General features: G+C 47.6%; 5 protein-coding genes across 7 annotated transcripts in view; 3 read left to right on the top strand and 2 right to left on the bottom strand.

Annotated features, from left to right (window-relative positions):
• Window positions 1-1,778, bottom strand: part of rxylt1 (ribitol xylosyltransferase 1) — a 2,896-nt gene extending 1,118 nt beyond the window's left edge. Inside the window, exons 1-5 of the mRNA XM_047014637.1 lie at window positions 1,512-1,778; window positions 1,135-1,326; window positions 828-930; window positions 409-723; window positions 68-238 (exon numbers count right to left, since the gene is read on the bottom strand). Of these exons, the coding sequence (XP_046870593.1) occupies window positions 68-238; window positions 409-723; window positions 828-930; window positions 1,135-1,326; window positions 1,512-1,668 (938 nt within the window). The 5' untranslated portion in view covers window positions 1,669-1,778. The remainder of the gene's footprint in view (window positions 1-67; window positions 239-408; window positions 724-827; window positions 931-1,134; window positions 1,327-1,511) is intronic.
• Window positions 1,779-2,053: 275 nt separating this feature from the next.
• LOC124462927 (cytochrome b-c1 complex subunit Rieske, mitochondrial-like) lies at window positions 2,054-3,629 on the top strand. The gene is made up of 2 exons (XM_047014639.1): window positions 2,054-2,383; window positions 2,912-3,629. Exons 1-2 carry the CDS (start codon window positions 2,248-2,250, stop codon window positions 3,520-3,522), a joined length of 747 nt encoding a protein of 248 aa, XP_046870595.1. The 5' UTR covers window positions 2,054-2,247; the 3' UTR covers window positions 3,523-3,629.
• Window positions 3,630-3,637: 8 nt separating this feature from the next.
• zgc:112052 (protein C19orf12 homolog) lies at window positions 3,638-5,141 on the bottom strand. The gene is made up of 3 exons (XM_047014641.1): window positions 5,021-5,141; window positions 4,665-4,825; window positions 3,638-4,430 (listed from the first exon to the last, which is right to left on the bottom strand). The coding sequence occupies exons 2-3, from the start codon at window positions 4,822-4,824 to the stop codon at window positions 4,165-4,167; spliced, it is 426 nt and encodes a 141-aa protein (XP_046870597.1). The 5' UTR covers window position 4,825; window positions 5,021-5,141; the 3' UTR covers window positions 3,638-4,164.
• A 565-nt stretch (window positions 5,142-5,706) lies between these two features.
• Window positions 5,707-12,628, top strand: uri1 (URI1 prefoldin like chaperone). Of its 3 annotated transcripts, none has more exons than XM_047014635.1 (11): window positions 5,707-7,016; window positions 7,397-7,431; window positions 7,769-7,847; window positions 8,048-8,183; window positions 9,491-9,582; window positions 9,661-9,727; window positions 9,836-10,046; window positions 10,288-10,537; window positions 10,683-10,843; window positions 10,959-11,202; window positions 11,783-12,628. In XM_047014635.1, exons 3-11 carry the CDS (start codon window positions 7,845-7,847, stop codon window positions 11,963-11,965), a joined length of 1,347 nt encoding a protein of 448 aa, XP_046870591.1. In that variant the 5' UTR covers window positions 5,707-7,016; window positions 7,397-7,431; window positions 7,769-7,844; the 3' UTR covers window positions 11,966-12,628. The 3 variants fall into 3 exon arrangements, with proteins under 3 accessions (XP_046870591.1, XP_046870589.1, XP_046870590.1); XM_047014633.1 differs by having other exon boundaries at window positions 5,707-6,079; XM_047014634.1 differs by having other exon boundaries at window positions 5,707-6,079; window positions 10,306-10,537.
• Window positions 12,629-22,865: 10,237 nt separating this feature from the next.
• LOC124462921 (zinc finger protein 536-like) lies at window positions 22,866-24,617 on the top strand (the record flags this gene model as incomplete). The annotated part of the gene is made up of 1 exon (XM_047014632.1): window positions 22,866-24,617. A coding segment is annotated over one exon (1,572 nt), but the record flags the coding sequence as incomplete, so codon positions are not given.
• Window positions 24,618-24,623: the final 6 nt, after the last annotated feature.

The following is a 24,623-nucleotide window of genomic DNA, read 5'->3' on the forward strand; positions in this document are numbered from 1 at the left end:
AAGATAACCATTGAACCTTGAAAGGAATGGTACAATGCTCCAGTGACAGGCTAAGCCAGTGACATACTTCTCTCTAGCGGTCATGATGCAGTCCTTCTCCAGGCCGGCCTGTTTCAGGACGCCCACCAGCGTCTCCCTGGAGGAGTTCTTGTAGATGGTTCCCAGGAAGTTACAGAGGTAGGGTCTGTTGGAGCTTACCATGTGTGTGCTCGGGGTGACGACAGGGAACTGTCTGTACCTACACCCAGACAAGCAGATTGTAGTCGTTTTTACAAGAACTGGTAAACATCATTTTGTGTCTTCGGTGTTAGTGTCTGAATTGATGTGATAGATCCAGCTAGACAGGAAATATCGATAAAGAAAGACACACTTAAAACGTTAGCCTAGAGAGACAACAGGTGGACCTACGTGGCTACTCCTAGTGGCCACTGAAAGACATCCTTGTTGTTGACCCAGGGGCTGTCGTAGACCAGGAACAGCAGGTCCACAAAGCCGCCGTGCCTCTTCAAGTAGGGGCTGATCCAGTCGTTGGTGCAGTGCTCGCTGCCCAGCAGGACCACCCCCACATGGGCCTCCGTGTTAGCCTGGACCAGAGTCTGCACATGCTGGAGCCATCTGGTGGCGTAGGATATCTTCTGCTGTTCACGGCCGTTCAGCACCACAACAACACTGTCTGTGTCCAAAGGAACATGCCCTTGGACTACTGCGGGGCCCGTGTAGAAACTACAGGGAGAGAGAAATAGAAAGGCGAAAATGTTTAGGGTGTGTGTGTGTGTACTGTAGATTGACGTAGAGCTGTTCTTTTAAAATGTATTGGTTTGGCTTACCTGAAATCGATCTTCCCTGCCTGAACGTCCCCTTCTCTCCACTGTGCAGTTCTGTCAATGGGCTTCAAGGGACCTTCCAATATATGTTCCCAAAGGTAAAGTCCTGCAGGTAGGTAAGAAGATGATTAAACATGTAAAAGATACAAATCTGTTGCTGTATCATTCATTTAAATCTGCTTGGGACAATGTCGATTTTGTTACACACATTTATCAAATGAAAATTATCATGTAACAGATAACATTGAAACTACCTGTCTTCAACAGGACATGGTTCTATGTGTGGAAAGACGGAATGGCTTAGCTATACCTATAGCAGCTTTCCCCAAGATTTGTACTTTATATCTTTTAGGCCTGTTTTTGTCAACGCGCTCTTGGTATTGTCTGAAGGCCTCTCTTCGCTTGTTCAGTGCAGATACATAATCCGCCTGCTCCTCTTCCCACGGGTTCCACTCTTTGTCCCCTGCAAACGAAGCTGCAACCACTCCAGCTTTGACGCCAACTGTGACAATAAAGAGTTAAAATAAAGACATGTATTTACATTTCACATGATATTTATATTTTAGTAGATCGGCTACTCACACACCAGTCACACACCATTGTCTTCTTAATAACAGTTAGATAATGTAACAATAAAATAACAGACGTAGTTGGTTATGGTAGCTACTAAACTAGCAAGCAATCTACCTTTTATGTTACTTGTAGTTGCACCTGCTTTCTTCACCACTCTGTGAACACGGGAAATGACCCTAGTGCTAAAAAACACATTGTATGCAGAATATAGGGAGAATGCCACATACACAAAAATGACCAAGATAAATATGCTTCGGCGATGTACTTTCATATTTTCCCCTCACGTAACCATCCTGTATCGGTGTAGCGTTAGTTGTGTAAACTAGCTTAGCTCGAATGATTTTAGGCTAGACTGTTTACAGCGTAAGGACCCCAATAAATAGACTGACATGACATTTGCCTGATTGGAATGAAAGTCTTCTACGGTTGTAAAAATATATAAATATCTTTCCAATCTTGGATGAACTGAAACAATTTGTGTTTGAAATAGGCTTCCAGCCTGGTTAGAGATATTGATGCAAATATGTAACAAATATATCATATAATAGGTGCGTTCGACTTCATGCAGCACCGGCGGCGCCGACAGTCGTCTGCAGCCGGCTCACTTGAAGCAGCCAATGGCATTCACTGCTTCAAGTCAGACAGTTGCAGCCGGCTCTCGGCGCTACCGGTGCTGCATTAAGTCGAACATACCTAGTGTTACATGTATACCTACCCTCGTCTATATTCCCGGATGTTACGCAAAACGTTCTAATATGGGAACATACATACCCATAAGGACGGGCAGAAACTTTTCTCAGAAGGGAAGGTCGGTGTGTCCTCGAACAAGTAAAGTGTTCACCCACAAATTATGATAACTTTAGCTGCTCGTTCCGGGGCTTTGGCCCCGTACTTGCAGGTGACAAGTGGATCCATCAAAGCTCTGGTCTCCGGAGCCGTGAAGGGAGATGCATTTTTCAAGACTGGATCTGCTGCTTGCTTCAATTGTAAGAATTTTAATTTTGCCAACTTATCGCTGTAGCCGTTTTGTTACATATGTGGCCAATATACTTGGATATTCGGTGTCTAATATGTATAAATATAAAAAGCATTATGTGCTGGTGAATCCAACGTTAATAACAGCAGGTGGGTGCCTACAGTCAGACGCATAAGGCTCCTTGGAGGTCTTGTTTATATCAGCCAGCCAACTTCATGTTACAGACATGGCGGCTGCATATTATGACATAATAAGTGTATGTTCACTGCTAACAAACTCGGCACTTAAATAGTGTAAAACAAAACCTTAGCAATATCATGTTGCTTACAAAACTTCTATCACATGGGTATAAGGATATTCAAGTAACAGTACAATTTACAGTGTAATAAGCTTATCTTGTCATAAGCTGAGCTACCCCTCTGGCATTAATATAACGCTGCAGATGGAATGCAGATCACAGCCTTGAACTTTTCCCATGCTGTCCCCGGAATGTCGGCGCATGCTGTCCCATCCAACATGTTCTGTTTGTCGTTGACAGCTTCTGGTGGAGTGCGTCTGGCCCACACAGACATCAAGATACCTGACTTCTCCGACTACCGACGCCCAGAAGTTCAGGATCCCAAGGCGTCATCCCAGGAAAGTGGCGACGCCCGCAGAACCTTCTCCTACATGATGACGGCCGGTTTCTCCATCGTGGCGGTCTACTCAGCCAAGACCGTGGTCACCCAGTTCGTTTCCTCCATGAGCGCCTCTGCCGACGTCCTGGCCCTGTCCAAGATCGAGGTCAAGCTGGGAGACATCCCGGAGGGTAAGAACGTCACCTTGAAGTGGAGAGGCAAACCTCTGTTCGTTCGCCACCGTACGGAGAAAGAGATCGCTACGGAGGCGGCGGTGGATCTGTCAGAGCTGCGGGACCCCCAGCACGACAAGGACCGCGTGGCCAACCCACAGTGGGTCATCGTCATCGGGGTGTGCACCCACTTGGGCTGCGTCCCCATCGCCAACTCCGGAGACTACGGGGGTTACTACTGTCCCTGCCACGGCTCCCACTATGACGCCTCGGGCCGGATCAGGAAGGGGCCAGCGCCCCTCAACCTGGAGGTGCCGTACTACGAGTTCCTGGATGAGGGGACGGTCGTGGTGGGATAGGAGGTCTTGTTTGTCTTTTTAGTGTTTTTTTGAATGGGTCTGTCAGAAAACTCTGAATCTGAAAAGGTTGCTACTGCTTAATAAAGGGACATTTTAATAATCCAAAACCACAGTCTTTTGTTGACTGATTTTATTCTGCTCATTTAAAATCCTTCTGTATTATTTTACAGTTGTCAATAACAGATAAATAGCATCATGATTCTAGATATACTTGGCACTGGATTGTATACAGGGTCTAACTCAGTAGTACATTGTGTTCTGCTTAAAACTGCAGACTGAATTTACTCACTGGCTGCAACAGTAGCAGCATTCACAGCATTGGAGTGGATTGAAATGGCAAAAAACAAAAAATACATAAAATTCACAGCAATGGGCTTCTTACTTCAGAACCATTATTCACCAATAGAGGGATAGGAAACACTTGCGTGTTTCACTTCATCAAAGGCATAGCTGATGTTACATTTGGGGCAAAATGTTATCCAACATTACAACAACAGTAAAGTCTCCTCAGTTCCTGTTTCCTGCTGCTTTCGATCTGTGCAAAGTGGTTTGACCACCATCATCTTATTCTCTGGTATCAGGTACTGTGGCCCTCTCAGTCCCAGAGATAGAATGCTTCATATCTGTCTAACACAGAGCTCCTTAGTCCACATAGTGTACCTCTGCCTGGAGTTCTTTGGTTATGTAGCCAAGGAGTGCTCCAGTCACCTGTTGCTGAAGGCTGGTGTTGCCCATCACTAGGGCAGTAAGCTGGGCCAGATCAGTCCACTGGACATCCCCCATTATGGCCATGACATCCTCATAGAGCTTCTGCTGTTGTTGGAGGGACAGCTCCATGATGATCTGAGGAAGAGGCTTGAACTGGCCGCTGGTCATCCAACAGCCCAGCAGGCCCCCAACAGCGCCCCCTGGCAAAAAGGAGGAAAATAGAGGACGTCATAATGAAGAACATGTGTGAATACGTTTATTGTATGCATCTTCCAGCCACAGTAAATTCCTTGTTGTGAAAACGTACATGGCAATAAAACCAAATTCTGATTCTGAAGTCCTTCCAAGTCCATGCCTCGCACAAATCACTTGGAAAGGTGGAATTTTCCCATTATCTAGATCAGAGACACTGATAATCAAAAATGTCCACTCACCTACTGCGATTCCAAGTGGCCCTCCAACCAGCCCACCAGCGAAGGCCAGTCCACCGGCCGCGACGGCTCCCTTACTAGACCCTTTCACTGTGGTTTTTATCTGTTGGTTGGCCGATAGCTCGCAACAGAGTCGCATGACATCATCGACCTTTTTTGACATCCTGTTATGAGTCCAAGAATACATTTTTAATTTTGGTTTAAGAACAAATTATTGTAACAGTCACATCGAATTAAACATTAGAACTAAATTTACTGGTTGCAACTATGTATGACACCACTGACCGCTACTTTACGGAGTGGAGCCTTTCTAAGTAGGCTGCTAAACATCAACACTTAACAAATAACAAATAACGTACCTCGTTGATTAATTTCAGTACTTTAATCCCTATCGAAACATTTAACTGGATAGCGATATTCCATGAGAGTTATTCCTGATGTGTTGGACTGTGTCACTATCGCGGTGGTTTGTGGGTTAGCCCTGCTTCCTGTAAGAGCAATTCATCAAAGAGCATGTTAGCCAATCAGAAAAAAGCCTTAGAATAACGGGATGGACAAAACTACACAGTAATTTTAAAGCCAACTCTAGAATGCTGAAAAAACCAGTTGGACACATGTCAGAGTATATCAAATGGGAATTTAGTAAATTCATAGGGCATCCCTCTCCCGATGTCTATAAGTCTAAAGACCACGTGGCTACATGTTTACTTATATCTGATCTCTGGTACAGTACATGTCACGTACCCCTTTAATGTATTTGAACAAATCATATACGGAATTCAAAGTAAAAAATGGACCAGAAACTGTGTCTCATGCAGAATGTTGTTTTATTTCACTGCCTATTTGTTTGCATAAGTAGTTAACATACTCTCTCGTGCAACATTATTGCAATTCAAAGTAGCAACAAATCACATATCTTGTTAGTATGTAGCATTCATAACATCTGGATATGGTCAAATTCAAAATATATATTATATTGTAAATTGAATGTCGTGTTTTTATGTAATATTTGTTGTTATTCTACAGTACCCAGAGTACACCGCGAAGCAGATTGAGGAATATGGCGCAGGGTCAGTGACGGGAAAAGGACGCCAAGCAGCTGAAGGAATATAATTCCGTGGATATTTCTGGTGATCATGCTGAAATCCTGATATGAGAGTGTGAAATGGTCTTATTTCCGAATTGCTGGATAACTACCACTGCCCCATTGATGAATAAGAGAACGGGTTTCAGGAATACCTGCAACTGCATTCATAAACATTTCTTTAGGACTCACAACCCCTGAGCTTTGTTTGATTCACAAACGTCACCATTTGTATTTGATTGGCTGGCAAACACATGAGAATATGGATAAGAAAAGTAAAATGAATATCGATATACCAGGGGGGATTGATAAACTGCGAGAGGAACACATGAAGGTAAAATAAACTGACGTAGTTGGCTAAGCCAGGGGCTTGCTAGCGATATAGCTGCGTGTGGTGCCATGCACGCGGCGTGGTCAACTCAGAATCTTGCAATTTATTATGATTTTATACGTTTTTTTACTGGATTTCTTTTATGACAGTTGATATTTTGCATGAAGTTGCTTGCAGTGAGTATCTGCTGGTAGATAATCCCACCCCCAAATTCAATGCAAACTTTCACTTTCTGCTAGGCTATTTTCTAGAAGTTTCCTTCTTTGCTGGTCACATGTTGTTGTTTTACGGTTAGATTCAAATTGTATTTTTGTGAGCTCTCAATTATGAAAATGTTCAAATGTGACAACGGAATGTTTTTTAAACCATGCATTGTTGTTAACATTGCACCATGACACTTGTTACATTTGAGTGGATGTTGAGAGCCGTTGGCCCAGTTGGATGCAGATTTAAAGATAGTCGCACCTTTGAACCGACTGGGGAAAAGCTTCTACTTTTGCCTTAAAATTGACGAACAGTTTCAGACCTTATTAACACTAAAGTTTTCTAATGCAGCATCGTCATTCTGCACAGCCTGTGTGTCTGGGCTAACGTCCTACAGATGACAGCACAGTAATAAAATAAAATGTAGGATAATGTGTTGAGCATAAATTGTTTGGAGCCTACTTCCTCTTTCTAAACCAACATTAATATCAGACACTTTTAAGAACAGCACTGTCCTCGGAAAACAGAAACCAATGTCGGAAGACAGAAACCAATGTCGGAAAACAGAAACCAATGTCGGAAAACAGAAACCAATGTATAAAAACAAACAAACATTTGATAAACACAAGGGAGGAAAACCCTGAACTAGTCCCACAGGTGTTCCAGCCTGCTGCGGACCAGACGTGGTGATGTGTGACTGGCGGGAGAAGAGGGCCACCCCAGGGTTCCACTGGAGGTGGGGGGATCTGGGAAGACTGTGGGCTTTGACCCCTTGTCCAGCACAGCCTGGAGGACTGTCATTCCCCCCTAAAAAAGAAGACTAAGTTGAAGTCCCTGATATGTTGCAGTGTAATGCATGGGTCGAGAAGTTTATTTAAAAATGAACTTTTCCAAGAAACCAGAATGTTTATTTTATACAAAGCATGTGTACATGCTGTTTTATTGTTCTTAGCAGAAGTGGCTGATAGGTTGCGATGTAATGCATGGGTCTGGGAGATGTCCAATGCTATGACTGAATCACCCAGTTTAGGCTAGTCTATCCATATAGTAGAGAGAAGGCAACGTGTTGAGTTTGATATTGTCGTCTCAAACAGTAATACTTGAGTTTCTTAACAGGTGGTGAAAGACTGTGATGGTCAAATTCAACACTGGTGAGTTTTGTCTACACTGGCCAGACAGTGATTCAATGCCTCCTCCACTCAAACACAATAGGCTTCTCGTAGCATCTTCTTAAGTTGGCTAGTGTCAAGGTTATCCACTCATCTAAAGACGTTTGTTGTGCATACTGCATCTAGAATCATACATCACATATGAAATCCATGTTCTGTGTACTTATTTGTTATGTTATGCCAGGTTGCTTTGCGTTGTCTTGTCCTAAGAATTTCAGTGCCCAGTCTGACCCTGTGTTGTTCTGTGCATCTGACATTAAAAGACTTGAACTTGAACCAGTGGAGTAATCGGTACAATCCAATTTTTTTTATCTAACAGGAAGAAGGTAGAGGGAGACTACAGTGCCCTGGAAGAACGCCTCCAAACCCTCCCAGACAAGCTGTCCTATGACATCATGGTATGACCCAGTGTTTGAGAGACAGGGTCCATGGTAACAAGCCAACAGCACTAATAGGTCCCAAAGCAGCAGTCGCTGCTGCAAACACCCCTCTCCCCGCATCACACAGCTCCAGCTTCTCTACGACTGTCACCTTGTTCTGAACTCCCCCTTGACGTGTCTTCTTTAACGCTTCATCTCGCACCTCCATGTCGGATCAGGTGCCGTTCGGCCCTCTGGCCTTCATGCCGGGGAAGATGGTCCACACCAATGAGATCACGGTGCTGCTAGGGGACAACTGGTTTGCCAAGTGTTCTGCCAAGCAGGCCCAGGGGATAGTGGGACACAGAAAACAACGTGAGTTGGTTTCCAGTGGCTTTTTTTACCAGAGAGTGTGTGTGTTGAATGATTGTGTTTGTCTCAACACTATATATTTCAGTCCACTAGAGGGCGATGTGGTTTAACCTTTAGGTTTGGGAATCGACTGTCTCCCTGATCAACTTCTCTTCAAGTGAACTTTTCGTGGGATACGGCGTTTACAATGTGCGGTCATGGTGCAGGGCTTTGGTAGCAAGGTAGCTTTCATCTCTGTTGAAGGAGGAATCGAGACAGAAAATAAAGTCAATCAATTCAATATGTATTTGTTTGTAAACAGCAGACTCCCAAGTTTACCCAGCCTTTGCTTATCTATGTGACGAAACAAATGTTAATTAGTAATGTGTACTTTTGTGTTTCTTTTTTGGGGTTCTTCCTCCTTTGGGTTTTAACTTTTCCGCAGGACAAGAAAGAACCTTGTCTGTTTTAGGCTTTAGCTCTGGAGATGTTCCAGTTGTACAATAGGCTATGTTGTAGTTCTATAATGCAGGCTACGGCTCAGCATGTCTCCCTGTCTACCGGCCGTGTCCTCTGAAAAGCTCTTTGTGAAGTTCTATAGGCTCAGCTATCTGACTGATGTGAACAAGATTGGAGTGTGGTGAAGCACAAACGTAGCTTACACCACCTCTTCTCCTACCCTCCTCCCCAACCCCCCTCCCCTACCCTCCTCCCCTACCCTCCTCCCCTACCCTCCTCCCCTACCCCCCTCCCCTACCCCCCTCCCCTACCCCCCTCCCCTACCCCCCTCCCCTGCCCTCCTCCCCTACCCCCCTCCCCTACCCCCCTCCCCTACCCTCCTCCCCTACCCTCCTCCCCTACCCCCCTCCCCTACCCCCCTCCCCTGCCCTCCTCCCCTACCCCCCTCCCCTACCCCCCTCCCCTACCCCCCTCCCCTACCCCCCTCCCCTGCCCTCCTCCCCTACCCTCCCCTACCCTGCCTGCGTCCACACAGCCCGGGTCCTGGAGGTCCCCAGCATGGCTGGCTGGGTCCTGTCATGCAGCTGTTGTCTCGTCAGCCCCTCTCTCTGACCTCTTTCCCCGTCCAGCTACCGCCGGGGCTGGACTGCTCCCAATCGCCATGGCAACCCCGGTCCCCTTTGCCGCTATTAGCAGAGAGGTTCCTCATTGTTGTGAAGATTTAACGATCCGAGGACTCACACAGGGCAGAAGGCATTTTCAGCTGTTTGTGTCATCACTTTCCTTATTTCCTCTCCCTTCGCTACGTGGAGTGAAATGAGAATAACCAATTTTTATTTTCTGCTCATTTTCTGTGTTCTTCCATCTTGCAGACGTGAAGAGCGCCGTGGATGACTTGCAAAAGACAAGGAAGACCTTTGAGGCCAGAGTTAGTTTCACACAGGACCTGGGGAAACTGTCTGAGGTAGGTGTCAGCCCTGTCAGGCCTCCATATCCACCTTCTCACCCACCGCATGCTCAAGTCCTCTCCTGTCTCTCCCAGGGTAAAGGGGACTATGTTGACATCAGAGAAGAGGTTGAAAACAAGGAGAAAATAATCGTCTCCAAAGGTGAGTCTGTTCTACAGGTCCCAATGACAATCGAGTGAATAGATGACACAGAATTACACAAAGTGTAGAGGTCTGTTAAAAACTGATGAGATGCCTGTCCACATCCAGGGAAGCAGCGAGTGGCCCACAAGCCCCACTCCAAGCCCAAGCGAGAGGCTGTTGTGGACCTGGGGGAGGAGGGGGAGGAGGAGGAGGAGGATGGGAGTGGAGGAGGAGGTGGAGATGGAGGGAGCAGGAGAGGAGTTCTGTCCGAGGAGGAGCTGTGGGCGAAACTAGACGAGCTGGAGAAACAGGAGGAACAGCAGGACGAGGAGGACAGGTAGGAGACGTGCACACACTCACTGTCTGTGTCTCTCTCTCACACTCTCTCTGTCTCTCCCCACTCACTCTCTCTGTCTCTCTCTCATTCTCTCTCTGTTTCTCTGTCTGTCTCTCTCTCACTCTGTCTCTCTCTCATTCTCTCTCTGTTTCCCTGTCTGTCTCTCTCTCTCTCTCACTCACTCTGTCTCTCTCTCCTCTCTGTCTCTCTCTGTCTCTGTCTCTCTCTGTCATGCTAACAGACCATGTCTTCCTGTCAGGTCGGGAAGTGCAGTAACCAACGGTGAGGACTCCTCTTCCTCTGAGGAAGAAAAGGAGAGGGAGGGGGGCCACCGTGAGAAGAGACTGGGTCAGGGCGAGGACTGGAAACCTGCCCCTTCCGACTCCCAGGTCAACGGGGTCACAGGGCCCGCGGCCAGGGGCGGGGAGGAGGACGAGGAGGGCAGCAGTCTGCCCACCATCTACTTCTCTCACACGGTGGAACCCAAGAAGGTTAGCTGGTGACAGCTCTGTCCCCCGTGTGTGACCCCCTGACGGAGGGATTCCATAAACGATTCCCTGCTTTTTTCTTTCCAGCTGCTTTGCCGTCCTGTCTCCCTTAGCCCTCCCTCTGTCTTTCTGTGGGTCTCCCTTTCAGGTGAGGATAAACACTGGGAAGAACACGACTCTGAAGTTCAGCGAGAGGAAAGAACAGAAGGAGCAGGCGAAGAGAAGAAGGAAGAACAGCGGGGGCAGCAACGGCAATGGCCACGCTCACCACGAACACCACAGGATCACCTCGCCCACAGACGTGTACAGGTGACGCACGCAATTCTCCACGCCGCGGTGGGCCCGGGGGGGGGGGGATTTGACCCAGATTAGTCTGTGTGCCCGTCTTGACGACAGGATGCGTTGTGATTGGTTGTCGGCGCAGGTTGTTCGTGGACGTGAAGAACGGCGAGCTGATCCCCAGGAAGTCCATCCTGAAGTCCCGCAGCCGCGAGAACAGCGTGTGCAGCGACACGAGCGAGAGCAGCGCGGCCGACCTGGAGGAGCGTCGCACGCTGCTGCGCTCGCAGAGCCACGACGACGTCACCACGCCCAGCGACACCAGCGACGGCATCACGGAGGAGGACAGCCCCACCGCGGGGGGCGGCACCGGCACCTGCCACTTCGAGGTACTGGCCCGCAGACGCATCATGCAGACCAGGGCTTCCTGCAGAACATGTGTTAGTTAAGGTGGCAGGGTGGGGTCTGCCGATAGACTAATGCGTTCTGCAGAGAAGGGAGACTGGCGTTGGTCACAGTTTGGAATGGAAGGGAGAAAACAGGATAACGGCGGATATCGCTATAAAAAATAAAGTCAAAACATCGAAATTTGATGTTTTTATCCAAATAGGATATATATGTATATATATATATATATATATATATATGTATATATATATATATATATATATATATATATATATATATATATATATATATACATATACATATATATATACATATATATATATATACATATAGTATACAAATGCATTTTATTACATTTATTTTATTTTTTACTGCATGTAGAAAGTAAAGCAGGCAATCAAGGTTCAGAAGTGCGTAGTTCTAACTGTATTTCCCATGGTCAAAATCCAGAAATGTTTTGCAGTTACCAGGCACAGCACAAAGTAACCACATCCCAGAATCATCTTAGAATGATGCCTCCACTGTTCCCCTGGTAACTACTTTGATCTTCTGTGTCTCCAGGCCTTCTCAGGCACGGTGGTGGAAAAGGATCCCCTTCCCTCCTCCACCCCCCACCCCACCCTGGCCCCCCCAGCCCTGCCCACCATCCCAGAGAGACGGCTGGAGGAGGTGGCCCCAGAGGCCCCCCAGGAGCCCCCCAAAAGGGTGTCCAAGTTCAAAGCTTCGCGGCTGCAGCATAAGTGATCCAAAGAGCCGGTCTCTAGGACCCAGGGTCCTTTTTTAATCTCTTTTTCTACTCTTGTTGACGACCCTTAGCTGGACACACCGTGCCCCCACCAAGTTCTGCTTCAGTTCACTGGGCTTCTTAAACAGCATCCTGTTATAGTCTATGGTAGCCTTGTTTAGAAAGTAATTCATAAGATTTCATGATAACTTCCTGTCTCTTAAGCAACGACATCTATCAATCATGCTCTGAAGAGTAGAAGTTACTGTTCTCTTATACTGTGTACAGTCTGACCGCACTCCAAAACATCACCGCTGTAAATGGTTGTTTATTTCGCTTATCTAGTCAGTAAGCAACTTTTGTCTTTAGTCAACTAGATGCTCATTTATTTCTTGGTGTGAAGGTGTGTTCCATCTGTGTGTGTCTGTTAACTTTCTCCTTAAACAGGCCAGTGAAATCTGTTCTTATTTGAAACTACATCCTTTACTTTCATGAAATCTTTGCCTTTATTCTTTTCTAAGATGATTATCTGGGCAGGCGCTGACTGGCTAGCTATGGTCCCTAGATCCTGCCCCTTTGCCTATTGAATGTATGTCTTCCTTACTGACCAGCTTTATGTAAAAAAAATATATAATTATATTGATGTCAGCTGTATGGAAAATAAACAGTTTTGGCCAATTGTAGTACCAACTCCCCTTCAGTCAGCACGAGATTGGCGAAGCGAGCGTGATATAGAGCAGTGGTCTTCAACCCTGCTCCTCAGGGCCCATTGTCTTGTATGTTTTAGATGTTTCCCTGCTCCAACACACCGGATTCAAATGAATAGGTTGTTGTCAGGCCTCTGCAGAGCTTGATAACGACCCATCATTAGGATCAGGTGTGTTGGAGCAGGGAAACATCTAAAACATACAGGACAGGGGGCTGCAAGGACTAGGGTTACAGACTACTGATCAAGAGAAACACCTCAGGAAAAGGATTCTACCTCTCCTGCTATTTTACACATTGTATAATTTTGCAGCTGCCTGTCCAGGAATGAACCCACACACAGTACGAGTTCCTCCAGAGTAGGTTTAATTAAAGTTGCTCCTCTGAGTTAAGAGGCTATCACTGTCTGCTGTGCCAAGTGGTGTGGGTGCAGCGTTATGATAAGGAGCTTTAATGCGGTCCTGAGATGATCCCTCTCATCTGCAGTATCATCCCACTGAATGAACATCCAGGTAGCATGAGATTAGCCACAGATTAGTCTGTGCTTTAAATGGCAGAGAATGGTCCGACAAGCCCCAGATCAATCGACTTAGCAGAGCTTGAGCTTTAAAGGTAAATATGTTGGAAGTGCATGTTTCAAAAAGGTGGGATTGCAACAGTAATAAGTGTGAAACAACAGTGAGATCTTCCTTGCGTGGATTATCGTGGGATTATCTGTAGTTGGATGAGGAATCCTTGAGGAAACAGACAGCTACTGTTGACCAGACAGGTGCTTGGATAACCTGAGGATTATCTCAACATCGGGCTACATGGTTCATATAGCTTCTTTTAGAACTGACACAGACCTGCCAACAGAGTCTGGTGGAACTCTAGCTGAGAATCTGTTGAAACCCAGTACGCATAGGTTATCTTGGGTGAGATTTGTTTTACAGGCAACCATGTTTGAGGCTACAGACATTTACATTTAGTCATTTAGCAGACGCTCTTATCCAGAGAGACTTACAGGCTGGGAATTGAACCAACAACCTTCTGATTAAAAGGCCGACTCCCTAACCGCTCAGCCACCTGACCCCCCTCCCCCCAGACAGAACTCAACAGTAGTAAATGTACTTCCACAGCATGTACGGAAGGTGTGGCGCGGTTGTTTTCATCTGAATAAACCTCCCTCACTTGAGTAGAGAATAACCCATTGTGAAGGTCACGGAGATGACAGCTAGGTGACAGACGTTACAAGCATCCAATTAAACTCCAGGAGCAGAGGCCTGGGAGAGCTTTTAACACTTGTTAACTAAGAAAAACAGCGGAATCGTAAGTCAAGTCGTCCTTCGTGCTCTCGGTGCCTGGAAACAAATGCAGGATTATAAAGGACGCCTGCATTATTCATTACTTGCAGAGAGGGTCGGGGAGGGCAGTCCTCATTAGAAAGGTCAAATAAATAGTTGAGGATCCAGGTACACAGCGCTGAGTACAGTGTGTGTGTGTATGTAAAGAGATGGTTTGCTATTTAGCCGCAATAAGTGAATGTAGTCTGTAGATAACTATAGGCTAGTATAGACCTGTGGTATTTGGGATATTCTGCCTGATATGCACACTCACCGATAAGAATCGCCATGAGGATGATTTGAAGAAAAATATTTGGGAGCAAACCTACCAGCACTTGTAGGTGAAGAGCCGGCTTGAATTCACTACACGTCAATAGCCAGATGGGGGAGACGTATAGCTTCAGGACATCTAAGTTCTCTGGAGTCATTTAAAAAAACCTTCCTCCTGTTCTGACTATGAAACTGCTCCGTTGTTCATCAGAAGAACACGCTCAACAATCTAGTAACGGTAATTTGAGGTCTGACTACTCGTCACTGTAATCGCAGCTTCACCAGAGAAGACACTCATTCAACCCGTAACTCGTCACTTGCCTGAGCTGTCACTTCGGGTCCAGTCCGATCTAGAGATTCAAGGTAAGATTTTTTACCGGGTTACGATGATGATTCATTTTTTATATTAAGATATAGATTTAGCGGATTCAATAGTAATTAAGAACATGCATTGGGAATGTGAGCAATTTTGAGATACGTGTCCTCCATTGAAGCAAGACGAGACGATGCAATTAACGCTTTCGTCAAAAAATAAAGTTGCCTGAGGATGTTCATGCAAGTGTACATTTAGAGAAATTATTTATAACAGATCAAAAGTAAACTAAAGCAAATAAAAATATCCCTCGACCGTCATGCGACGCAACATATTTGGGATAGGATCAACTTGATCACTCCTGGATGTGCTTTATGGCAATGATTGAATGAAACAGTGCATGATTGATTTTCTGCGAATGTTAAATGTTGCAACAAACTAATGGTTTTATTTACCACTCATCTTATTTTAACCGTACTAGGATTACATAAATGAGTGACTATCACAGTTATTGTAAAAAATAGTAACCAACAGTCGTAGTCTCAGAGGGGTGTGTCACTTGTCAATTTAATATTTTATAAAAGATGAAACAGGTGGAAGGAGGATATTAGTGTGTGACATCAACCACATATCTTTCTGGCTCTCTTCACCTGGATAGAGATTGGTAGCTGGTAGCTATATTGATTCCCCCCCCCCCCCCCCCCCCCCCCCCCCACACACACACACACACACACACACGCAACACACACACCCCTTCTGACTCCAAATGCTCTCCTTTGAAGCGATGATGCCCCATCTGTTATACCTCTCCAGCCCCTTGCGTCGGCTCCCCTCGCCAGATCCTCTCTCTGACTAGTCTTGCCAACCCCTGTCTCATCTCCTGCTACCCTCTCCTCATCTTCTCTCTTCCTCTCTCCTACTCCTCTCTCCTGCACCCCTCTCCTCCCCCTCCTCCTCATTCTCTCCTGCCCCTCTCTCCTCTTCTCTCTCCTCCTCCTCCCTCCTGCTCCCTCTCTTCTTCACCCTCCTCCTCCTCCCTCCTGCTCCTCTCCTCTTCACCCTCCTCTTCCCTCCTGCTCTCCTCTTCACCCTCCTCCTCCCTCCTGCTCCTCTCCTCTTCACCCTCCTCCTCCTCCCTCCTGCTCCCCTCTCTTCTTCACCCTCCTCTTCCCTCCTGCTCCCTCTCTTCTTCACCCTCCTCCTCCTCCCTCCTGCTCCTCTCCTCTTCACCCTCCTCCTCCTCCCTCCTGCTCCTCTCCTCTTCACCCTCCTCCTCCTCCCTCCTGCTCCTCTCCTCTTCACCCTCCTCCTCCTCCCTCCTGCTCCCCTCTCTTCTTCACCCTCCTCCTCCCTCCTGCTCCCCTCTCCTCTTCACCCTCCTCCTCCTCCCTCCTGCTCTCCTCTTCACCCTCCTCCTCCTCCCTCCTGCTCCTCTCCTCTTCACCCTCCTCCTCCTCCCTCCTGCTCCCCTCTCTTCTTCACCCTCCTCCTCCCTCCTGATCCCCTTTCCTCTTCACCCTCCTCCTCCTCCCTCCCGCTCCCCTCTCCTCTTCTCCCTCTTCCTCCTCCCTCCTGCTCCTCTTCTCAGATGGGACAGGAGGAGCAGTAGCAGGAGCAGGTGGGTGGCAGCCTGCACCATCAATCAACATGAGACATTCCACCCTCCAAATGTAGACGCCATTTGCTACGGTTTCTTATCAGAGTAGGAAGACAAAGGGAAGTTCCAGATGAGTGTGTTGTTCCAGGGAACTGAGTGCCATGTGTGATGCAGAGCCATACCTTCACTGAGTAAAGTCCCTGGTGGATGAGAGGCACCTGGCTATTATGCTGATATGTGGTTATGTTACAATTACCTTGAACTTGTCTACCCTCCTACCATCATAATGAGAAAAGTAGACAACTTATGTTGTGTGCGTGTGTATTGTGTGCGTTTGTGTTCACAGGGCAAGGACACAAAGTTTCTAATACAAATACGTTCCCTCTCCCCTGGTAGTCTTACTTGTTTGAACACAGAACACATGATTTGAATAACTATAATCTATGAGTCAGTCAGAGTAACCTTCTGGCACCCTCTCTTGCTACCATGAGTCGGATTTTCTCCCAAATGTCTAAGCTGTTCCACAAGCTTAAGCCACCTACGTAAAGAGATGTGTTTATGTGGGGCCCGACGAGTCCGATGAACGCAGCAACAAATCAAGGGACCAGCGCAGTTCCAGACTGAGGTTCAGAACCAGACAACCTTCCAGACCATTCTGGACACCGACAGTGCTCTCGCTCAGTAAAGGTCTGACTCTGGGTAACGAACACGTTACACTGCCATGTTTTCTTACGAAATTGCCTGAGTACCATGGCCTTAAGTCTTTGAACTATGAGGCAATAGACTGAAAAGCACATCTCGCTCATACAAGAACACCAAGCAGTGAATAATTAATAATCCTGCTCCCAATTCCAGGAAAACAAAAGCTGATTGTTGGAACTGTAGCAGTGCACTAATTTAACTACAGGATATCAAACTCCTGCCAAGAATGCATCAAATCCCTCGGTTGGTTCAAATGACTTTTTCTTTCTAAGAATACCAATATCATGGTTCTACTTTACATTTTTGCCATCCTTTAAAAGGGGTTGAATGATGTGTTATGCACCCCACTGTTGGGTATATGGGTTGTTTGCCAATGAGTTGAATTAGGCTCCACTGAGGCAGACAGGCAGAGAGACAGGGAGGCAGGTAAGGAGGCAGGCAGGAACCCAGGCTGGGAGGCAGGGAAGCGTTGAGGCAGACACAGAGGCATGCAGACAGGCAGGATGTTAGATGGTAGAAGTGGTTCCCAAGCAGGCAGCTATTTGGCCCTGCTCGTGGCTGTCAGCTCCCATTAAGAGGAGAGGTGTCATATCAGCGCCACAACTGAGTGCAGATGGCAAAGAGGAGATGGCTCACCGATTTAAACAATGATTAATGAACAGAGATGGAAAACAAATTACATTGGGCTATTGGAGGCAGGGAATTGTTCTGATGAAAATGTTAATTGTGTCTGTAAGGGGGAGGGGTGGGATCTGAAGAACCACAGGGGCATGCTACTGGGAAGTCTAGAACAATCTTTCTCTCTTCCTCCCCCTTTATCCCTCTCTGTCAGTCTCTCCCTTTCCTTCTCTCCCTCCTCCCCCCATAACTCTCTCCCATCTCCCCGTCTCCCTGTCTCCCTGTCTCCCTCTCCCTGTCTCCCTGTCTCCCTCTCCCTGTCTCCCTGTCTCCCTCTCCCTGTCTCCCTCTCCCTGTCTCCCTGTCTCCCTGTCTCCCTGTCTCCCTGTCTCCCTCTCCCTGTCTCCCTGTCTCCCTCTCTCTTCTCTGTTGAGCCACCGTACCTGAGCTGTAAGGCCTCCAGACTACTGTAAACACTAGGGGGCGTGTGCTCTGTAATGAGTCCTAGGACGCCCTGCCTCCCCACCTCTCTACCAATTAGCTTTATCTCCAATAAGAGGATGCTCTAAGTGATGCCAGAGACGCAGCCCAGCTCCTGCTCTAATTACAGCAGGATGCAGCTGCTGTACTCAGGCAGATGATGATCATTATTTGGCATTTTTTTTCTTCCATGGTGGCATGGTTGATTATTTAAGAGCATCATCCAGTCATCGGCGTAATCAGGAGAGAGTGATTAGTGCACCACTAGGCTACCAGCTGCCAGGCTGGGACAGACACGTAGGGTGACAGACAACACACAGGGGCGGGTGAAACCACTTCACCTTGGCCTCACACTTCTCATGTATGTCATTGTCACATGTTTGTTAATAGTCACATGTATGTTGACTGTCGTTGGTGTGCTGTGGATCAATTGGAATCTTTGGAGGGTTAAAATGTCCCCAGGTCAAGATGTGACATGTCTGTTGAAATAGACACCCTAAAATAGGGTGACATTTTGGGTGAAATAGTCCATTTCAAAAAGATTTCCCTTCTTTTCACAGCATCTGAGGCGAGAAGAAACTATTAATCCTGAAAAACTGTCAACAATTGCCTTACACTGTATTATGAATAACTAAGCTCTGTACTGTACTGCACAGAAGCATGTGTATCTTAAAGATAGCGGTGCTAAGTGGTAATTAATGCCTCTGAGCAAACAAGAGTCATCATCTAATGACGTCCATTACAATGGCTTCAGTCTGTAGAGGCTCTTCCCAGCAGGGTGAAAAGAGCATCACACGGCTGCCTGCTGTCATGTTTGCTACACTCAACACTAATTCCCGTAGCCCAGATGTTTCCTGAGAACAACAAACGCTTGCACACACACACACACACACACACACACGTTGACGCGCACACACGCACACACACCCAAGGTGACGCACACATGCACATACACACAATAGGGATCCTACTGGGTTGATGAGCTCAATCAGTGAAATGATGGAAAGATGATTTTGTCCCTGTAATTACAGTGTGTAAACTACTTAGCCAGGATTGCAAAGGAAGTCATTTTCTAATTATGCCCGTACCCCTGTTGTCTAATGGCGAAGGTTGTCGTCTCCAGAAAAGAGCAAGCATCCATATGCGGGGTGTGAATTGGGACAAACAGATACACCATCAGATGGACAAATTAGTGTTTGGTATCTCTGTCACTTCCAGAGATGAAGGTTTCATCCCTCTGAATATAGATATAGATATAGATATAGATATATAGATATAGATATAGTGTCTCTTCCTTTCTTCCATGATGCTGTGGTCTTAAGTTCAGATCTCCTGTGTTGAAGATGGGACTAATCTAGCACATGCCTTGGTTCACTCTTAGATCTCCTGTGTTGAAGATGGGACTAATCTAGCACATGCCTTGGTTCACTCTTAGATCTCCTGTGTTGAAGATGGGACTAATCTAGCACATGCCTTGGTTCACTCTTAGATCTCCTGTGTTGAAGATGGGACTAATCTAGCACATGCCTTGGTTCACTCTTAGATCTCCTGTGTTGAAGATGGGACTAATCTAGCACATGCCTTGGTTCACTCTTAGATCTCCTGTGTTGAAGATGGTATTAAGGTGGCATGTACTTTACCTCGACATGAGAACTTCCAGTTTGATGTCGTTTCCACGTGCCTAGCAGGGCTTACTACTCTCAATACTCGTACCACTCTTACTACTCTGTGCAATAGATGATGGCGCCTTTTGGGCTGTGTGTGCTAAATCAAGCCTAAATTGAAATTCACAGAACACATTCCCTTCTTCCCTACTCCCCCCCTCCCCCCTTCCCTCCCTCCTCTCCCCCTCCCCCCTCCCCTCCTTTAATGCATGTCCCACCCCTCTATACCCCAGAGCTTTGCATGTGTCCAAAATGTACAGGTGGACTGTGCAAACAAGAGCAACTGTTTACACATTAGTGATTAATATCAGTCTGTTCGTGTATGCGATGCCTGTGTGTGCAAAGTGTGTGTGGATGTTGTGTGTGTGTGTGTGTGTAATGTGGTTGTATATGTAGTGTGTGTGTGTAATGTGTGTAATGTGGTTGTATATGTAGTGTGTGTGTGTGTGTGTGTAATGTGGTTGTATATGTAGTGTGTGTGTGTAATGTGTGTAATGTGTGTGTGTTGTTGTTTCAAATGCAGATAGTGGTTCAAAGAAGAGTGGCATGGATTTACGGCCCCAACAATAACATGTGTGGTGTGTTCTTCTGTCCGTGTCCTCTGGTGATGCAGGGAGCAGCTTGTTATCAGTGCTGTGTGAGGCTCTTTCTGAGCTCCCTGGTGCTCCTGTAATGAATGGGCCGGGTTAGCGTGTTCCGTCTCAGTCAGGCCTTTTTAGGGCCCACAAAGAAGCTCCTATAGGACGACATTACTCCAGCTGTCCCAACTAGATGTGTGTGTGTGTGTGAGTGCGTGTGTGTGTGTTCTTAGTTAGCACTGACCTCAGACCCACATCCCACCCACCAAAGAAGTTCTGCCCAGGTCCCAGGGTGGTGGTTGGGTAGGTAGGCAGGTAGGTAGGTAGATAGGTAGGTGTGGAGCTGGTGGGTGGTAGTTAGTTGGGTGGGTAGGTGGTAGGTGGGTTGGTGGTGGGAGCCTGCATAGGTGAAGACAGCGATTCCTAACCTGTGGGTCTCGGCCCACTAGGGGTCCACTACGGTAATACAGGTATACTTTTGAATACAAAGTTTTGAAAGGTTGAAAACATTTTCGAAAAGAGGTTTCTGAAAAACCGTCTGGGTAGGGAGAGTCTTTTAGAGCCTGCTTTACCTGACGCTGAGGTAACTGACACCCTTGATGTTGCACGGGGCGACTTGTTTTCACTTCCCGGGACACATCAAAGCACTCTGGGGTAGTGCATGTGCAGCACATAGCGTGTTGGTGAGCTTGAGCATGTGCATGGGCTCTTTAGAATTTATTTTTATTTGTCAATAATTTCCACAATCCACTACGCACGCATCACTTCCGCATATCGCATAACCAGGTCAACAACTTCCGGTAGCAAACAATTCCGTTAGTTCTCAAACACAAAATTCTGTTTTGTAGGAGGAGTTCGGATTGCTTTGCCAAAATGACAAATGAAATCAACGATATACATAGGAGGCTATGTTGCTGTCCTTCAAGCGGGAAAAGGGGTTCAAATTGCACATTACATCGACAATTACAAAATTAAGGTTTATCTAACTCACACAGTATAAGTAGCTAGCTAAGCAAAAATATTTGAGCTTTGCAAGTGGGCTGCAAAGTGGAAAAGGTTGGGAATGGCTGCAATAAGACATGGAAATATTGTGAAATCTGAAACTTAGTTTGAGTCTACAATAAAGAATCTGGGCTATTCAGTTGCTGAGGGCAGACTAATTGCTGCATCTTCTTTCATGTAAAACAATATTTACTTATAGAGTAGGTCAGGTTCACTGGTATGTAGATTGTGGTGGAGTGAGAAAACTGGCTGATGCTTATTAACAACATCTGCACGCTCAGCTAACTGAGGTGTGATTCTTCTTCACTAGAGAGGAACGTTACTGGGAAACCATGTTCTCTTACTGGTTTGATGAAACCATGTTCTCTTCCTGGTCTGAAGAAAACATGAAGGTCTTCTGTCAAGCACAGTGTGGAGGGAAACAGTGCTTCAGATAAGGATCCACCTCCCACCAGCACTCTGGCAACCCCTCCCCTCCCCTCCCCTCTAGCAAGCTTCTAATATGCATATTGTTGCTGTAGTACCTGATCACGGCAGAGAGCCATGTAATCACGTGTAGATCATCAGAACAGCCCTTCTCTCTCCTGTCACCGATTGATGTATAACACATCCCAGACCTGTAAACTCCTGACAACTAGATTGGACGAGGGACCCGATGTGTGATTGTGATTGGCTGGCTCTGGGTCTGTGTGGGGAGGTGTCATGTCCAGTTCATGTCCTGACAAACACCACCCAGGAGATCCCAGCAGAAGGCCTGCAATGGGATCTCCCCCTCTCTCCCCCCCCCCTCCCTCTCTCTCTCTCTCTCTCTCTCTCTCTCTCTCTCTCTCTCTCTCTCTCTCTCTCTCTTTCTATCTCTCTGGTGTTGCGAGTCAAAGAGACACTGAGAGAAAATAGAACTACTTTCCTCTCAACCACAAGCAATTCATATCTTAACATTTTCCTGTTGTGTCTCTTTTGTCAACCAGTGACCGATAATGACAGAAGCCACATGAGGTCACCCGGAAGCTTGATCTGGGCTGCAGTGAGATGTAACAACTATAGGATCGAGGGAGACTTTAATCTGAATTAGGAAACGAAACACTGACGCTGCCAATTCGATGTGCTGTTTGTGCTGTGAGAGTAGTCTGAAACGAGATCAACAGCCAAGATATCCACCACACCTTTTCGTGAACACGAGATGCCTGCATGGAGAGGAAGACTTTGAGGTTAGGCTCAATCAGCATTTCTGCAGCCTCCAACAATAAGACAAAACCACAGGTACAGTTCAAACAGGAACCCAAGACACCTTTATTCCGCTGTGTCTGGTGACCTATTTGAGGCTCTTTACCACTTTGCTGATTGTTTTGTTGTTGTTGTTTTAATAAACAATCTGTCACCTAGTAGCTTGCTTGTCTGGGACATTCCTCACCTACTAACACAGACATGTGGCCTACATAGACTCACTCATGCTTATGAAACTCTGTGCTTTGTGTGTAACCTGAAGACTGAAGGTGGCAATATTACTGTTCAGAAGGTGGAAAATAATTCTCGTTTTTTTCACTTGTTATGTATCTAGGTTGGAGGCCTCCATTTGCTGTGCAGGTGTACCCTCAGTGGAATGAGAGCTCCAGCTTCAAGTCATCTGTAAATCCACCAGTCGGGCTGACCCCCTCATCTTACCTACCCAAGGGACCCCCATCCACCCCTGACCACTGGGCTGGAGCAATCACTAGACCGCAGGGTTGATCCTACTGGACGGGAGCTGTCACACCCCTCCCTTTACGACCCAATCAGGGCCCGGATGGCACTCCTAGCCAATCAGCTCCTGGACCCCAGGGTTCTGAATGGTATGAACGGGAGAGTTGACCTCCCGTCCTTCCTGCGGGCTCAAAACCCCCCGGGCATCCCAGCCCAGTCGTCCAGTACGGAGGAAGACAACCGCAAGAACAGGAAGTACCCGTGCCCGCTGTGCGGCAAGCGCTTCCGTTTCAACAGCATCCTGTCGCTGCACATGCGCACACACACCGGCGAGAAACCGTTCAAGTGTCCGTACTGCGACCACCGGGCCGCCCAGAAGGGGAACTTGAAGATCCACTTGCGCACACACAAGCAGGGCATTCTGGGTAAGGGCCGGGGTCGAATCAGAGAAGAGAACCGTCTGCTTCACGAGCTGGAGGAGAGAGCCATCCTGAGGGACAAACAGATCAGAGACAGTCTCCCACCCCACGTACTCCAGACACAACTTCCCCAGTCTGCCCCTCTGACTGCCCCCCAGCTCTCTCAGTCCCCCTCAGGCCCCGTGGATGCCCTCCTACAGCCCTCCCCCAAGATGGCGCCTGTCCAGGAGGAGCCCTCCCTCCTGCCCCCGCCCTCAGGCTTCCGCTGCTCCTTCTGTAAGGGAAAGTTCCGGAAGCAGCAGGAGTTGGAGCGCCACATCAGGATCCTCCACAAACCCTACAAGTGCACCCTGTGCGACTACGCCGCCTCCCACGAGGACCAGCTCATCGGCCACGTGGAGACGGCCCACATCTCAGCCGAGGACGCCCAGGGAGGGAGGCCCGCGGCGGGGGGAGGCCGGCCAGGGAAGCCTGGGGGGGACTTCCCCTGCGAGGTCTGCGGGCAGACCTTCAGCCAGGCGTGGTTCCTCAAAGGCCACATGAGGAAACACAAGGACTCGTTCGAACACTGCTGTCAGATCTGCGGAAGACGCTTCAAGGAGCCATGGTTTCTCAAGAACCACATGAAGGTTCACCTCAACAAGTTGGCTGCCAAGAACAGCAGGCCCCCAGGCGTGGCGGATGTAGCGGTTAGCTTTAGCAGCGTAGCCCAGGACCCCCAAGCTAACCTGTACTCCCAGTACATCTCCAGTCTCCACAGGAGGTTCCTGTCCACTGAGAGAACTGGACAGCCTGACTACCATCACAGCTTCTCCTCTGCCGAGGTGGAGATGAAGGTCAAGGACATGCTGGGGAGGATGCTTGCCCAGGGAACAGGCCTGGTGGAGGGGGAAGGTCGGAGGATGCTTGCAAAGGGACAGGACTCCTTGCTGGGCTGCCTGCTTCCCCCTCTCCTGACCTCCGGAGGTATGGACCTTCTCCAAGCTGCTGACTGTGACAAAGACGGTAATAGTGCTAATCCCAGATATCCCGGCTGGCAGATCATGGCACCGGGACTGTCCCCTGGAGCAGATGTACACACCTGCCGACCCCGCACCTCTGCTACCCACCTCAGAAGCGTGTGCCGCTGGATGAACAGTTGAACAGTGTGTGGTGTGAATGAGAGGAGAGTGTGTGTCCGGGATCCAGACCCTCACTCCACAGGAAGGCCTGCTTCTCCAGGGGTCAGCCATGGGGGGGTCAGCCATGGGGGAGCAGAGACCCAGACAGCGACAGGCCGACCCCAGGCTGGCTGTGTCCCGCAGGAACGCCCCCAGCCCTCCCTCTCA

This window comes from Hypomesus transpacificus, unplaced genomic scaffold (assembly GCF_021917145.1).
Source record: "Hypomesus transpacificus isolate Combined female unplaced genomic scaffold, fHypTra1 scaffold_264, whole genome shotgun sequence".
Classification (NCBI taxonomy): domain Eukaryota; kingdom Metazoa; phylum Chordata; class Actinopteri; order Osmeriformes; family Osmeridae; genus Hypomesus; species Hypomesus transpacificus.

Bases quoted from the DNA above. Each gene is read 5' to 3' on its own strand.
- LOC124462927 (XM_047014639.1), top strand. From the start codon at position 2,248: ATGATAACTTTAGCTGCTCGTTCCGGGGCTTTGGCCCCGTACTTGCAG. The intron at 2,384-2,911 runs GTAAGAATTTTA...TGTCGTTGACAG, and splicing joins ATCTGCTGCTTGCTTCAATT to CTTCTGGTGGAGTGCGTCTG.
- zgc:112052 (XM_047014641.1), bottom strand. From the start codon at position 4,824: ATGTCAAAAAAGGTCGATGATGTCATGCGACTCTGTTGCGAGCTATCG. The intron at 4,431-4,664 runs GTGAGTGGACAT...CCTTTTTGCCAG, and splicing joins GCCACTTGGAATCGCAGTAG to GGGGCGCTGTTGGGGGCCTG.
- uri1 (XM_047014633.1), top strand. From the start codon at position 6,008: ATGGATAAGAAAAGTAAAATGAATATCGATATACCAGGGGGGATTGAT. The intron at 7,848-8,047 runs GTATGACCCAGT...ATGTCGGATCAG, and splicing joins AGCTGTCCTATGACATCATG to GTGCCGTTCGGCCCTCTGGC. The intron at 10,047-10,287 runs GTAGGAGACGTG...TCATGCTAACAG, and splicing joins CAGCAGGACGAGGAGGACAG to ACCATGTCTTCCTGTCAGGT.